General features: G+C 41.7%; 2 protein-coding genes across 4 annotated transcripts in view; one reads left to right on the plus strand and one right to left on the minus strand.

Annotated features, from left to right (window-relative positions):
• raf1a (Raf-1 proto-oncogene, serine/threonine kinase a) overlaps positions 1-7,242 on the plus strand; it is a 41,808-nt gene extending 34,566 nt beyond the window's left edge. For all 3 annotated transcript variants that reach the window (XM_081386392.1, XM_081386394.1, XM_081386393.1), the window contains one exon: positions 6,636-7,242. In XM_081386392.1, coding sequence (XP_081242518.1) covers positions 6,636-6,776 — 141 coding nt within the window. In that variant the 3' untranslated portion in view covers positions 6,777-7,242. The remainder of the gene's footprint in view (positions 1-6,635) is intronic.
• On the minus strand, positions 29-2,159 carry LOC308703120 (E3 SUMO-protein ligase ZBED1-like). The gene is made up of 2 exons (XM_081386396.1): positions 551-2,159; positions 29-387 (listed from the first exon to the last, which is right to left on the minus strand). Exons 1-2 carry the CDS (start codon positions 2,018-2,020, stop codon positions 136-138), a joined length of 1,722 nt encoding a protein of 573 aa, XP_081242522.1. The 5' UTR covers positions 2,021-2,159; the 3' UTR covers positions 29-135.
• Positions 7,243-14,865: the final 7,623 nt, after the last annotated feature.

Raw genomic sequence — 14,865 nt, forward strand, 5'->3', positions numbered from 1 at the left:
ACAGGAACAAGAGTCCATGCATGCATAGTTTCACACTTTTCACAATTTTTTTTCTGAGTGCTTTAAGCCAATACATTCATGAGAATAGGCTAAACCTCTTTAAATCTCTCTCTCTATGATTGTTTGTGAAAGTCTTTAAAGGAGCACGTGATTGCAATGAAGAAAGGTAAGCATATCAACATGCTCAGAACTGAGGCTTGCCCTGCGCTTTGAAGCAATGTTTCCTGCTGCTGAAAACAGACGCTCTGATGGCGTGGATGTGGCCGGAATACACAGCAAGGTCTTTGCCAGCTTTGCCAGTGTTGGATAGCGTGCTGCATTCATTTTCCACCATGACAGTGGATTCTCCTTCTTGGACAGGGGATGTTCTCCGAAATACATCAAGATCTGTGGAATAGTTGTGACAACGAAATAATTAAAAATGCTTTTTTTTGTTGTTGTTTTTTCTTTTGCCAGTCATTTTCTGTTTCTGTATTACATTTTTTTCTATTATGTGTAAAGCGTTATTGTGGAAATTTTTAAAAAGGACAAAAAAAAAAAATGTGCCTACCTCCCTCTGCACAGCTTGGTTTAGCTGCTGCTCCTCATCTTCTTCTTCTTCACTGGTGCTGGAGTCTGATCCCAGTATGTCAAGGAACGATGTGACCCTCTTGACATGCGCTTTTGGGGAGTTGTGTGCTGTGCTGGATGCTCTATCTTCACTTGCAGTGGGCTGCCTCGCTTGCTTTTTGGCAGCAACAGCAAGTGCCATGGTTTGTACTGTGCTTTGGACCTTGAATACTTGGTCAGCAGGCAAGAACTTCAGTTTTCGAAACCTGGGATCCAGAGCAGCAGCAAGCAGGGTGATGTTTGTAGATTCAGGTGTAAACTCCGTCAGTCCTTGCCATCTTGCTGTGATCTGTTCTGTCGCATGAGCCTGGAATGACCTCCCTGGTGCAGTCTCAAGATCTGGACTCTGTATGTTGTTCTTAAGTTTTTGCACTAGCTGTGGAAGTGCAGAGAGTGTAACATATTGCTGTCCACTCAGAAACACTGAAGCTGCTTCAAAGGGCTCAAGGACCTGGCTCAGCTCCTCAATCAGAATCCACTGTTCAGGCTTGAGATCAAGGTAGTGTTTCCCTCTCTGTGTCACTGCTGGGTCAGAGAGTGTAGCAGTCACCGGCCATCTTTGTTCTAGCAGCCTGGACAACATCTGATAGGTGCTGTTCCAGCGTGTACATACATCTTGCACCAACATGTTTGTCTCGGTGCCCATTTGCTTCTGCTTCTCCTTCAACTTGGTGCATGCCAGTTCACTCTTCTTAAAATGTTCAACAAGGCATCTCACAGCAGCCACACACTTGGAGATAGCTTGGTGGATTTTTAGAGAACTTTGTACAACCAAGTTGAGGGTGTGCCCTGCACATCGCACTGATGCCCATCCATGCCTTTCTCGCAAAATCTTTGCTGCTGCTACGACATTAGCACCGTTGTCATGAACAACAGCATTTATTTTCTCTGGTGGAATGTCAAATTTGACAATAACATCCTCAATCCACTCTGCAATATTTGCAGCGGTGTGTCTCTCTTCAAGGGGCATCGTTGTCAGGCAGTGGGACAACATTTCCCAATCCTCCCCAAGATAGTGACACGTCACCCCTAGATAAGCCTCTGTTGCAACACTCGTCCAAATATCAGTTGTGAGTGCAATGCTGTCAGTCTCCTGCAGGGCTTTCTTCAACTTGCCTTTGATGCCTTCATACTTTTTCTCCATCTTTTTCATGAAGAAGGGTCTTGAAGGAAGCTCGTACTTGGGATTGAAAGTGGAAATCATCGCTTTAAAGCCTTCATCCTCCACCATGGACAGTGGGCGCATGTCTGTGACAATCATGTTTAAAATGCTGTCTGAAAACTCAGCTGCTTGCTCAGTGGTACATGATGTAGCTGTCCGCACATATCTGTCCATACGAAGTTGTGATGATTTACTAAGAGGTAAAAAAAAATTATTGATGATATTACTATGGCAAAATATCATTAACATACATTAAGTTCATGGCTGTGCATTTATAAATCCTATTCATTGCAATCAAACTAAAATTAACACACCTGCTTTGTTGGAGCACATAAGGCTCCAACATAGGAATATGATTGCAATAATGTAAGTTATTCAACATTCAGTATTCAAACGAATGTATCAACCGTATTCATCCAAGCCATGGTATAAAGTAAGTATCTAGTTTCATCGTAAAAGCCATTCACAACTATTTTTGACAGTAAATTAATTCCTTTAGTAAGTAGACGTTTTATAAGCTGTAAAATAATGTAAGTTACATTAATTATGTAAGGGATAAACCACGACGGACCAGTGCAATTCTATGAAAAATGTACCGCACCTCCGCTGCGCATCGGGACCGCGTCACACGTCGTGCTGTATATTTTCATTGAAATGTACTGGCCGTCGTGGTTTATCACTTTCAAAATGAACGTACATTATTTAACAGCCTTCCTCTCGACTAGCAATCACATTGATTTAACGCTACACTGAATTTACCTTGTTTCGGGTGACGGTCCTCCGGTCTCTGAGTAGAGTGGATGTTTTCTGTTGAGATGCTGCAGCATGGACGACGTGCTGTTGTGGTATGCTAGCTCGATCTTGCAATGGACACACACCACGGCGTTCTCTTTACTTTTCAATTTGAAATGATCCCAAACCTTGGACATTTTCTGTCGTTTTCTCTTGTTTGTTTCTTCTCTTTGCTCATTGCCATTGTTACCGCTCCCTTCTTCCATTTTGCAGCTCGCATGCGCCCGCGCCTTCAAATCAAAACACAGCTAACTTTTTTTTTCTTTTTTTTTTGTCACAGCTAACTCCTTGCGTCTCCTTCCGATTTGTGGGTGACGTAAGCGCGTTGTCACACTAAAAATAATAATTGAGAAATAACGTGACGTGAACTTTAAAATTATTTAAAAGAGGCTTCGAGGCAGAGGAATTTGCCTCGAAAATTTTTCGTAATCGAGTTCCTCGAGTTATTCGAGGAATCGTTTCAGCCCTACTGAAATGACATAAATATTAAATGTATAGTCTCACACTTTTGCTTCTATTTTATAAACACTTGATGATTATCTGATCAAAATAACAAAATATGTATTAAAGTGATGATGAAATAATAACCGAAATCGAATGCTTTTCTGATTTGTTTAGTTTCTGTCGGCTGTATGAACATATCAGTTTGCTATCTTACATCTCTAGCTTTAAATATGCAACTTCTCTGCATATTAAATGCATAATAGTGACCAGCTGGATATAAACTAATGCAAATAGAGGTAACAATTGTGACATTAAACATTCGGGTCTGACTTACGTTTATTTTTGTCAGTTTTTTAACCGCTTGAGGTACTACTAATGTTAGGGTCCTCTCAGCCTCGAAGGCAAACGAACATACTGTTGTGCTGTTCTTTCTCTACTAATGCAGCATTTAGTCAACAAATTAATCACTTTATAATGATATGACAAAATGTACTGAATACATAGGCTACCTTTTAGCTGTCGGTGCTTAAAACGCACATCTGATATCAGCGCTCTCCACGCAGCGTGTGCTCTCAGTGCAGCACGCAGAATCACGTGTCGAAATAAACAACACGAGGCATCAGCGATAGTTTGTATTACACCTCTAGAGGCCGCTCTTGTACTGCATGATGCCAGCAGACCCTTCTCATCTCTCTCTTACTGTTTAATGAATGACAGCGCGCGCTTCTCAGTCGCTCCAGCAACGGACGCAACCAGGAAAAACTATCGGTATGTATTTTTGCCGATAACGATAGTTCCACCAATCAACTATCGGTGCCGATTAATCGGCAAAACCGATGAATCGGTCGACCTCTAGTGTGTATCGCTCTTTACAACGTCGGACACATAACGGTAATTAATATGATTAGCCTTTAGCTTGAATACGTTATCAAACAGCTAATAATGTGTTGCTAATGTTACACAAACCATGTTCCTGTTCGCATCTCAGAGTCAGACAACCTTCTAACAATCGTCAGAAACGCTTTGAACGACTCAGAACGTCAGTGGAGAAAGACATAGAGTTCATCATAACATCGTAATATACAGTGAGGAAAATAAGTATTTGAACACCCTGCTATTTTGCAAGTTCTCCCACTTAGAAATCATGGAGGGGTCTGAAATTGTCATCGTAGGTGCATGTCCACTGTGAGAGACATAATCTAAAGAAAAAAAAATCCAGAAATCACAATATATGATTTTTTAAAGGGTTAGTTCACCCAAAAATGAAAATTCTGTCAGTAATTACTCACCCTCATGTTGTTCCAACCCCGTAAGACTTTCGTTCATCTTCGGAACACAAATTAAGATATTTTTGATGAAATCTGAGTGCTGTCTCACTCCTCCTGCAGGCTTATGGACACTATAACTCTCTGGCCCAGAAAATGTATTAAAGACATTGTTAATATAGTCCAAGTGACTCCAGTGGCTCAATCTTACGTTTATAAAGCGACGAGAATACTTTTTGTGCGCAAAAACAAACAAATATAACGACTTTATTCCACTTTTCATTTCCTTCTCTCTGGGCGTCAAGTCTTTTTACGTAGTGTAATAGCGTAGCGCGTCTGTGTTGCACGTCACCACGTAGGCTCACTATTGGGCGACTCTGGTCATGTGTGATACGTGGTGACGTGCAGCTCCTCCCGTGTAGTTCTGGGCTGATTTCTCACCTTTCTTAGGATCATTGAGACCCCACGAGGTGAGATCTTGCATGGAGCCCCAGTCCGAGGGAGATTGACAGTCATGTTTAGCTTCTTCCATTTTCTAATGATTGCTCCAACAGTGGACCTTTTTTCACCAAGCTGCTTGGCAATTTCCCCGTAGCCCTTTCCAGCCTTGTGGAGGTGTACAATTTTGTCTCTAGTGTCTTTGGACAGCTCTTTGGTCTTGGCCATGTTAGTAGTTGGATTCTTACTGATTGTATGGGGTGGACAGGTGTCTTTATGCAGCTAACGACCTCAAACAGGTGCATCTAATTTAGGATAATAAATGGAGTGGAGGTGGACATTTTAAAGGCAGACTAACAGGTCTTTGAGGGTCAGAATTCTAGCTGATAGACAGGTGTTCAAATACTTATTTGCAGCTGTATCATATAAATAAATAGTTAAAAAATAATACATTGTGATTTCTGGATTTTTCTTTAGATTATGTCTCTCACAGTGGACATGCACCTACGATGACAATTTCAGACCCCTCCATGATTTCCAAGTGGGAGAACTTGCAAAATAGCAGGCTGTTCAAATACTTATTTTCCTCACTGTACATCACACACCCGCTATATTGCTAAATGTACATGATTTTTCATATCAAATGAGAAAAATATCTGGAGACTCTCCAGCTTCAGAGTTATAGTTAATGATATGCTAAAGCCCGCTGGCACGTTGATCTGATTGGTTACAAGGTAGTTTGTGACGTCAGAAACACCAGCGATTTCAAAGCGTGTTTTTGAGACTGTCTTTGGTTCACTGCAGTTTTAAGGAGGAAATACTCAGCAATGCTGTTGACTTATGAATTTACACATGGTTTGACTTAATAAAGCAGATTAAAAACACCACATAGACACAAACAACATTAAAAGCTGGATTTACACCACAGGGGGACTTTAAATCTATACATATTCACAGGTGCAAATATAGCACTTTTTAATTTATTATTTGAATGCATTTTTATTTAGAACAAATTCAAGCAACACTGCAAATATCAAGACTGTGAGCCTATACTTATGATTTAAGGCTACAAAAAGTGGTTTTGCATGGGAACATTAAAAGTGGTAGCCTAACAATATCACCACATTATTCAATATGCCGTCACAAATACAATTGTTTGAAATTGTATTTAATCATTTGCTCTAATAAAACTCCATGTTTTCAACAGGTCACGCACAGAGCCTACTCTGTTATTACTCATCTGTCCTTTATTAACAGGACAGATAGCTATTGTTCATGACATGCAGAATAAAATAGGCCTATGAATGAAGAAATCATTGAGCACTTTAATTCTTAACTTTATTTTAGTTAAAACATGAGCACATTGGTATAATTTGTTTCCATTATATAACTACAAATAAATTAAATGTGGCCACAATTGAACTTAAACAATAGAACTGAAAAACAAAGGGACAGATTAATAAAACATCCTTGTGTTTTAGTTAAAACTAATGAATGAATGAATTAAACATTCTTGTAAGCTGTGTGATTATCGTTACTGACAGCTATAAATAATGCAGTGTAATAAGTGTTATGACTGTAACCCGTGTCTATTAAATGTCCGTCTAGTTTGACCTTACCGCTGAAACTGCTCTCTCCGCAAGTATCCGTGTAATAAACGGGATGATGTACATCCAGCCGGTGTTCTCTCAGAATTAACCCCTGATGAAGACCTGACCCTGATCACCGTGTCGGGTTTATTCTGCGGTAACACCGGCTGGATGTACATCATCCCTAACTTCACGCATCCCGAGCCTGGCTGGTCTCACAGCAGTGCTGAATGCTTGATTCTGGTAGGCAACTGAAACGTGTAGATGAGCAGTTTTCCTGAGAGCTGTGGCAGTGTCAGGAAATAACACACTCTTGATGGCTTTCCGTGTCCACAGATTCTGTCCTCCATTGAGCTTCTGCAACACTCGCTGCCCAAGATCAACCGCAGCACGTCTGAGCCCTCTCTGCACAGAGCGTCCCAGAGCGAAGACATCAGCTCCGGCACACTCGCCGCCATGAAGCTGCCGGCCTTCTGAAGCCCACGCAGAGGTCACTCAGAGGTCATCAACCCTGCTGTCCTGCCGAGGTTATTTCCCTGACCTCCGCTCTATGGCCGGTGCGACCCTGAAGAGCTCGATCAGCCGCTTCTCCTGGTGTGTTTGTTAGCGTTGGAGCTGAACTCTGCAGGACTCTGTTTGCAAGCCTGGGACGGATGCAGGGACTTATAGATAAGAAGAAATGTGCTACAATCCCTCATTTGTATGCGTCTGAAAAGATGTTGCCCTAATGCTCAAAGAGTGATGATGTTTATATATTATACACACAAAAAGAGCTTCATAATTTAGTCAGTATTGAGTTGCCATTGAGTGGTGTTCAAGATGCGACTTAGTCTTACGCAATATGAGATCAGTTTTGTGATGTCAAGTGTTTTGAAGGAGTTCTTGATATGTATAGAGTACATACTGTTAATCAATTATTTTAATAAAATTAAGTTAAATACCCTTTTCTATCATTGTATGTCTTCTTATGCTAGGTTAATGCTTTTTTTTAACCATTACAGGCTTTATACAGGTATGCTCATGGAGTAATATACCCTTTAAGTTAAGTTGTTAAATTAAGGTTAAGTTGTTTTTCAGCTGCTTTGAAGAAGCACAACATATATTTAAAGGCACAATATGTAACTTTTTTGCTTTAAAAATATCAAAAATCACTATATCTGTTATATATTTTTTTTAGTTGTGTACTTACATTATCCCGACTGTTTCCAACAACTTTCAAACCAGGAGAAATTTGTAATTTAATTCGAAGACACGTCCCGTTTCTTTATTTCCGTTTTGTCGCCGTCAATGGCTTCATATCCGCGTTGTCCCTGGTTTCTGTTCGTACTGCCATAGCAACCAGAGCCGTCTGATAGTAACCAAGGCGACAGACGTGGACAACTGTGTAGTTCGCAATGTCTATTTGCACGCTGTTGTTGTTTCGTTCAAACATAATGGACCATGGCAAGCAGACTTTGGATAAAAAAGGAGAACTAAAACGAGAATCAATATCAGTGCGGTGTTTTCGAGATGCCTAGAGCTCCCATAGACAGTATACTGTATAAACGAGAGCTCCACGTCCGAGACTTCGACCGCTCCTACATGTGCTTTATTAAACAGATGAGCACATTTACATAAAACTAATCAATGTTATATAGTTCAACAATCATAAAATGTCAGAATATGATCTGTATGTTATTCTAATGTTGATCTAGCTTACTGCTAGTCTCATACAGACAAACTAAAACATACATTTAAACACATTCAAATGCAGTTTAGTGTGATAGTGTAATGTTAGACCAAGTGAAACAGCGCTGCGTTACCTCACAAGTTTAATTTGTCTAATAAACTGACCTGTGAGTAGTAATTCTGCGTGTAGTTCGGTAGAATGAAATGTCCATATTCCTTTTATATCCGCGGGACTCGCGTCGCGTGTGGAGCTGATAGCTGTCTCTTAGCAATCCCGAACTGCTTCATATCACAGTCATGATAAAAGCATCGATGTATTCAGTCATCCATAAACATTATTAGATCGGTCGGCTTGACGTTGACGACAAGATCTATAATTCTTAGCAAATGTTGCGTCATCAATCTACGCCTTTGTTATTGTAAAGAGGTTAGCGACCCCTAGCGGCGAAAAATGCCATACTGTCCGTTTAAATGGATTCCTCAATACAAAATAATGAGTCTTACACCGATGATCTCTCTGATAGGTTCTGGTACTGTGGGTTCATGTGTCAGCATGCGTTTCTCCTTGAGCATCTGCTGCTGTCGACTTAAGTGAGTTGCGTGTGAATCCCTCAGTTGTCTTTTGTGTGGCAAAAGATCAGCTCTACTACTCAGGGCAGTGGTTCTCGGAGAGATCGGAAGAGGGCGCAAAATGTTTTCAAGAAAAAACAGACAGAGCATCATTTGAGTACTTGTGTATTTTATTGCTTTCCAAGTAGAAAGTACATAAATGGAAGAAATCAAAACCAGCGTTCCCTTTCCCTCTGCACTTTCTTTTTGCTGGGCAGAGGTTAGCTTGCCTTTTATCCAGCTGTCAGTGCAGACCAGTGTGGCCAACTTAGTGAATTTTCAGACCTCTTTAGCGACTTTTATGCAAAAAAGCGCTAGCGACAAATCTAGCAAGCTTTTGGACTAACCTTAGCAACTTTCCAGATGTGGCCAGTCCTGCAAGCACGAGGTCTTGCTTTCCCTCTCTCTGCCTGACTGAGAGGAGCAGCACATTCTGCTGAACACTTTAATGTAAACAATTTAATTTGACCCTTTATTCTTGTCATGCGCTTATATTACTCACTCACACTGCAGACACGTTTCAGAACGTCAGTGACTTCCAGCCGAAGCCACATTGTGGCAACAATGCATCATCAGCACTAACCCTTAAGAAGTGTAAAATCAAGCAGTAAGCCCCTTGAAGCCGTGTTTTACAGTGGGTGTAGAACAGCTGAGGGCGTTGTTAGGCACTACGCGGAGCGGAGTTAAACCCCCTTAGCTGTTCTAAATCTACTGTAAATCACGGCTTCAAGGGGCTTATTGCTTTTATAAAACAGTTACTCCATAAAAATATTCATTTTAATATTTATTCTATCCATAAAATAAACACCAGCAACAAAAAATATAATGTTATAACACATTTATTCCTCCGCCAAGCAATGCAGTTCCAAAGGTTGCTAAGCAACACATGCAGCAACAAAGAGTCACAAACGTCAGTTGCGCAGTAACACTAGTGTAATGCGGTCACAGGTGTGTGTTTGTGTAACACTAGTGTAATGCGGTCACAGGTGTGTGTTTGTGTAACACTAATGTAATGCGGTCACAGGTGTGTGTTTGTGTAACACTAGTGTAATGCGGTCACAGGTGTGTGTTTGTGTAACACTAGTGTAATGCGGTCACAGGTGTGTGTTTGTGTAACACTAGTGTAATGCGGTCACAGGTGTGTGTTTGTGTAACACTAATGTAATGCGGTCACAGGTGTGTGTTTGTGTAACACTAGTGTAATGCGGTCACAGGTGTGTGTTTGTGTAACACTAGTGTAATGCGGTCACAGGTGTGTGTTTGTGTAACACTAATGTAATGCGGTCACAGGTGTGTGTTTGTGTAACACTAGTGTAATGCGGTCACAGGTGTGTGTTTGTGTAACACTAATGTAATGCGGTCACAGGTGTGTGTTTGTGTAACACTAGTGTAATGCGGTCACAGGTATGTGTTTGTGTAACACTACTGTAATGCGGTCACAGGTGTGTGTTTGTGTAACACTAGTGTAATGCGGTCACAGGTGTGTGTTTGTGTAACACTAGTGTAATGCGGTCACAGGTGTGTGTTTGTGTAACACTAGTGTAATGCGGTCACAGGTGTGTGTTTGTGTAACACTAGTGTAATGCGGTCACAGGTGTGTGTTTGTGTAACACTAATGTAATGCGGTCACAGGTGTGTGTTTGTGTAACACTAGTGTAATGCGGTCACAGGTGTATGTTTGTGTAACACTAGTGTAATGCGGTCACAGGTGTGTGTTTGTGTAACACTAGTGTAATGCGGTCACAGGTGTGTGTTTGTGTAACACTAATGTAATGCGGTCACAGGTGTGTGTTTGTGTAACACTAGTGTAATGCGGTCACAGGTGTGTGTTTGTGTAACACTAGTGTAATGCGGTCACAGGTGTGTGTTTGTGTAACACTAGTGTAATGCGGTCACAGGTGTGTGTTTGTGTAACACTAGTGTAATGCGGTCACAGGTGTGTGTTTGTGTAACACTAGTGTAATGCGGTCACAGGTGTGTGTTTGTGTAACACTAGTGTAATGCGGTCACAGGTGTGTGTTTGTGTAACACTAGTGTAATGCGGTCACAGGTGTGTGTTTGTGTAACACTAATGTAATGCGGTCACAGGTGTGTGTTTGTGTAACACTAGTGTAATGCGGTCACAGGTGTGTGTTTGTGTAACACTAATGTAATGCGGTCACAGGTGTGTGTTTGTGTAACACTAGTGTAATGCGGTCACAGGTGTGTGTTTGTGTAACACTAATGTAATGCGGTCACAGGTGTGTGTTTGTGTAACACTAGTGTAATGCGGTCACAGGTGTGTGTTTGTGTAACACTAGTGTAATGCGGTCACAGGTGTGTGTTTGTGTAACACTAGTGTAATGCGGTCACAGGTGTGTGTTTGTTGAGTAATTTACAACGGCTTCGAACACGGCTCAACCAATCAGAATCAAGGACTGTTTTATAACATGAAAGTATGATGTTGGCTATCTTCAGTCTGGCTGTACGGTGGCTGGGACAGATGCTGAACCGCTACCCCAGTGTATATCTCTGTAGATGATAGCATGAAGCCATGCAAGCTGAAGCGCCATTTAGAAACCAAACACCCGACACTCAAAGACAAACCCTTCGATTTTTAGGGTTTTAGGATTTTTAGATCTTGCCTTGCACAACAGAAACGCAACATCAGCAAACACACATCGGTGTCTAACAGGTATCGAGAAGCTGTCAGGTCTCCTTCCACGTCTCGCAACCAGTTTCCAAATCAGGAAAACCTCACACAACTGCAGAGGCGCTAATCTTACCTGCTGCCAAAGATGTCTGTCAAGTTCTGTTCGGAGAGAATGTTTCAGCACAGATTAGTGACATCCCTCTTTCTAACGACAGCGTTTGCCACCGCATATCTGACATAGCAAGCGACGTTAAGTGATTGCTAGCTAACATCATGCAAAGCCAGTACTGTGCCCTGAAGCTTGATGAGACAACTGATGGTGCAGGACTGGCACATGTCAGATATATCAAAAATGGCAATATTGAGGAGGACATTCTTCCTGGCGAGGCATTGTTTGAAGTTCTGGATGGGTTTATACGGGATGCAGGCATGTCATGGGATGAATGCAGGACGGGGCCTGTTCAGTGACTGGGAGGGTGATCGGTCTGGTCACTCGTGTCCAGCATTCAGCCCCTTTAGCCAAGTGGACCCACTGTATGATTCACCGCGAATCTCTCGCATCAAAGAGTCTCTGGAAGTCGGTTTTAAAGCAGGCAGTGCAAATGGTCAATTTCATCAAATGCACGCTTGTTTTCCTTGCTTTGTCAGGAAATGGGAGTGGAGCATTAGCAGCTCCTGTTTCACACTGAGGTTCGCTGGCTCTCCAGAGGTCGGGTTTTACATCGCCTCTACGGATCGCGCTCAGATGTCGTGGCGGTACCAGGTCGACCCCCTGTGGTTAGAGCAGTTTCCACAGGTTGGATTTGTTGAACACATTGATGCAAGGGAGAGATGCCAACATCTTGCTTCTTTCAGACAAAGTCAGTGCATTCGTTTGGATCTTTGGCTTGATCAGCTGATTAATAAAAAATGTTTCCCAACTTAGCTGATTGTGAGCCAGAGACAGGGAAAATATCTCTCTCCTTTGATGAACACTTAGAAGCTCAACATGTTGAAGGACTGAAACAACAATTCGGCCGTTATTTCAGTGAGGATTTCAGTTCATTTGCCGATCAGAGATCCCTTCAGTTGCCCATGAAAGACCTTTCCGTTGACATGGAGGAGCTCTATAGCTCTTGGTTGGTCTTCGTTTTGGTTGAGTGTGATGACTGAATAATCCTCAGTTGTCTGACGCCGCCCTAGAATTACTACTTCCGTTCGCCTCAACTTATCTGTGCGAGTCTGGGTTTTCAAAATTGAGTTTGGGTTCTCAAAGTACCGAAATCGGCTCCAGGGTGAGGATGACATCAGGCTTGCGCTGTCCAACATTGAACCGCGAATTGTGCTGCTTTGTCCCACTGATTGATTATGTCATGGCTAACGAGACAGGCACTTTGTCCCAATTTTCACAATTCGTATGTGACTGTTTTTGCAATGCAAGATGAATCTAATGCAACATGTTTTACATGTAAAATGGTATGTTATTACAACCTAGTTCTCTTGTTCAAAGTAGTTATGTTGTTTGGAAACATTTTTAATAATTCATGTTCCTTACCTGTCCTTTATATAGTTTTATAAAAGTAACCAAATTTAGAAAAAAGTGATAAATTAGCTAAGCGCTTCAGTTTACCAGTGTTAATTCACTTGAAACTTCAGATCAAGTGGGACAATCCATGCGTTTTGAATTTGATTGGGAAAATAGCCATTTTGGCCACTTTAACCTTTTTATCTGGCATTGATAGAATTTTCTGGCAATCCACACCGGTGTGATGTATCCCAGTCTTCAATCAGGAGGAGCTGGATGAAATACTCTGAGTGATATCAACCCACAATCTGATTTCTGACCTGTGTTGCTGCCTGGATCATAATCATACACTGTTGGTTCGTTGGCCGGAGGAGAACTGAGCGACTGAGCCTGGGTTCTCCCAAGGGTTCTTCTCTATTCTGTGTCCTGATGGAGTTTGTGTTCTTGCTTAGCTGAGGACTCTTCATATTCAACAGTATTGTTGATCTGACGGCACTGACACTATTATATAAGACCTGAACTGAGCGGATGAAGATATCACTGTTTCTGCAGAGCTGCTGTACAGCCGAATTAAACTCATTACATATCTGATGAACTACACAGTTATTGAACCGAACCGAATCAACACTGAAGTGACTTCAGTGTACTGTTGGTTTTTGTTAGAGCTGCTGTACAGCTAATATTAACTCTGTTTGCATCATTTTCCTGTTATCACTGTAAAGCTGCTTCAAAATAATCTGTATTGTATAAAGTGCTATAAAGGTGAAGAGGTGACCGCATATAAATCAAAATTGATTACCATATGAAATGTGGAACCAATGAAGAGGAAACAACTGTGAAGCTTTGTGGGTGTTGATGGAGTCGATCTACTCCATCCATCTGTGTTTTGATCATCGTTCTGAATCCCATCCGTACGAAGTCTTTGACAAAAACGTGATTTTCTCAGCGTTTTGTTCAAAATGGTTCTTAAATTTTTTTTTATTTATTTTAAAGCAGAATATGTATGTTTGACAGCTAGTGGTTGAAATGACTGACAACATGCAACAGGAACGAGCGCAACTGACAATGGAAGGTGTTTAATATGCCTCTGGTCATAGAGTTTTTCGGATGGATTCTGGGGCTTTTAGTCGGGTATAATCTGCAATCTCTGACCCAGTTTGTTTGCTGGCTTCCATACTCTGTGTTTTCCTCCAACTGACGACCCAGTTGTGGGAATACTGGCACTGAGCGGAGTCACACAGACCACAACTAAAACACACGTTCCCACACGGAAATCACAGTTCCCAGTGGAATAACTGGCTGTAGCTGTAACGTAACTCCACACTGAGAGATACTGTCAGGACCCAGGTGTGTTTATTAAAGCAAACACAGGAAAGATACAGGAGTACCACAAGGTAAACTGCTGACCATACACAGGATTGAGGCAGAGCAAAAACACTGGGATGTACATCAACAGAAGGATCGCAGTCATGCAAGCTTCCAGGAAAATATCTCAACAAAGGACAATCAGTTTGTTCAGGGCTTCAGGTTAGTAACACATTGTACACAGAATTACCTTCATCAATGGGAGTAAATCACAAACAGAAACATTCTTCACATTTCCTTGAAGCGGGGTTAACATCAAACAGTCACTTAACTTAGTCGCAGTCACAATCTTTCTCCACACGGGTCCATAGATGGGTAAATCCACAAATAAAGGTTACGAGCCGAGTTCCAAGAATCCATGAAATAGCAGCAGTCCAACAGGTAAGCGACATAAAGTGAGTCCATGAGGAGAGTGAAAGTCCTTTGAGAAGTTACGAGGCAGACAGTGGCCGTGTCCCGGTTCAGAGGCGGCATCCTTCCAAGGCCATGAAGCTCGGACTGAGCGTTGTCTATTATTATTCATCTGAACGGTGTATATGCATTTTAAACACATCATGTTCTTGGTCCTTTAATTCAACAGCTCAGGCAAAGTTAATCATATGACCCATTTCATCAGTCAGCTTCTTATTACACGTAGACTACTTTCTTTGACCGCTCCTGCAAACCCGTAATCCATGTTTTTATGAGTGTGTTCTAATACATACAAGAACTATTCGATTATCACCCATGGGTTGATCAGTTTTAACATTGACTGGACATACTAGAGTCCAAAAACCCTTATTTCGACC

This window comes from Scardinius erythrophthalmus, assembly GCF_964197995.2.
Source record: "Scardinius erythrophthalmus genome assembly, chromosome: 15".
NCBI lineage: Eukaryota > Metazoa > Chordata > Actinopteri > Cypriniformes > Leuciscidae > Scardinius > Scardinius erythrophthalmus.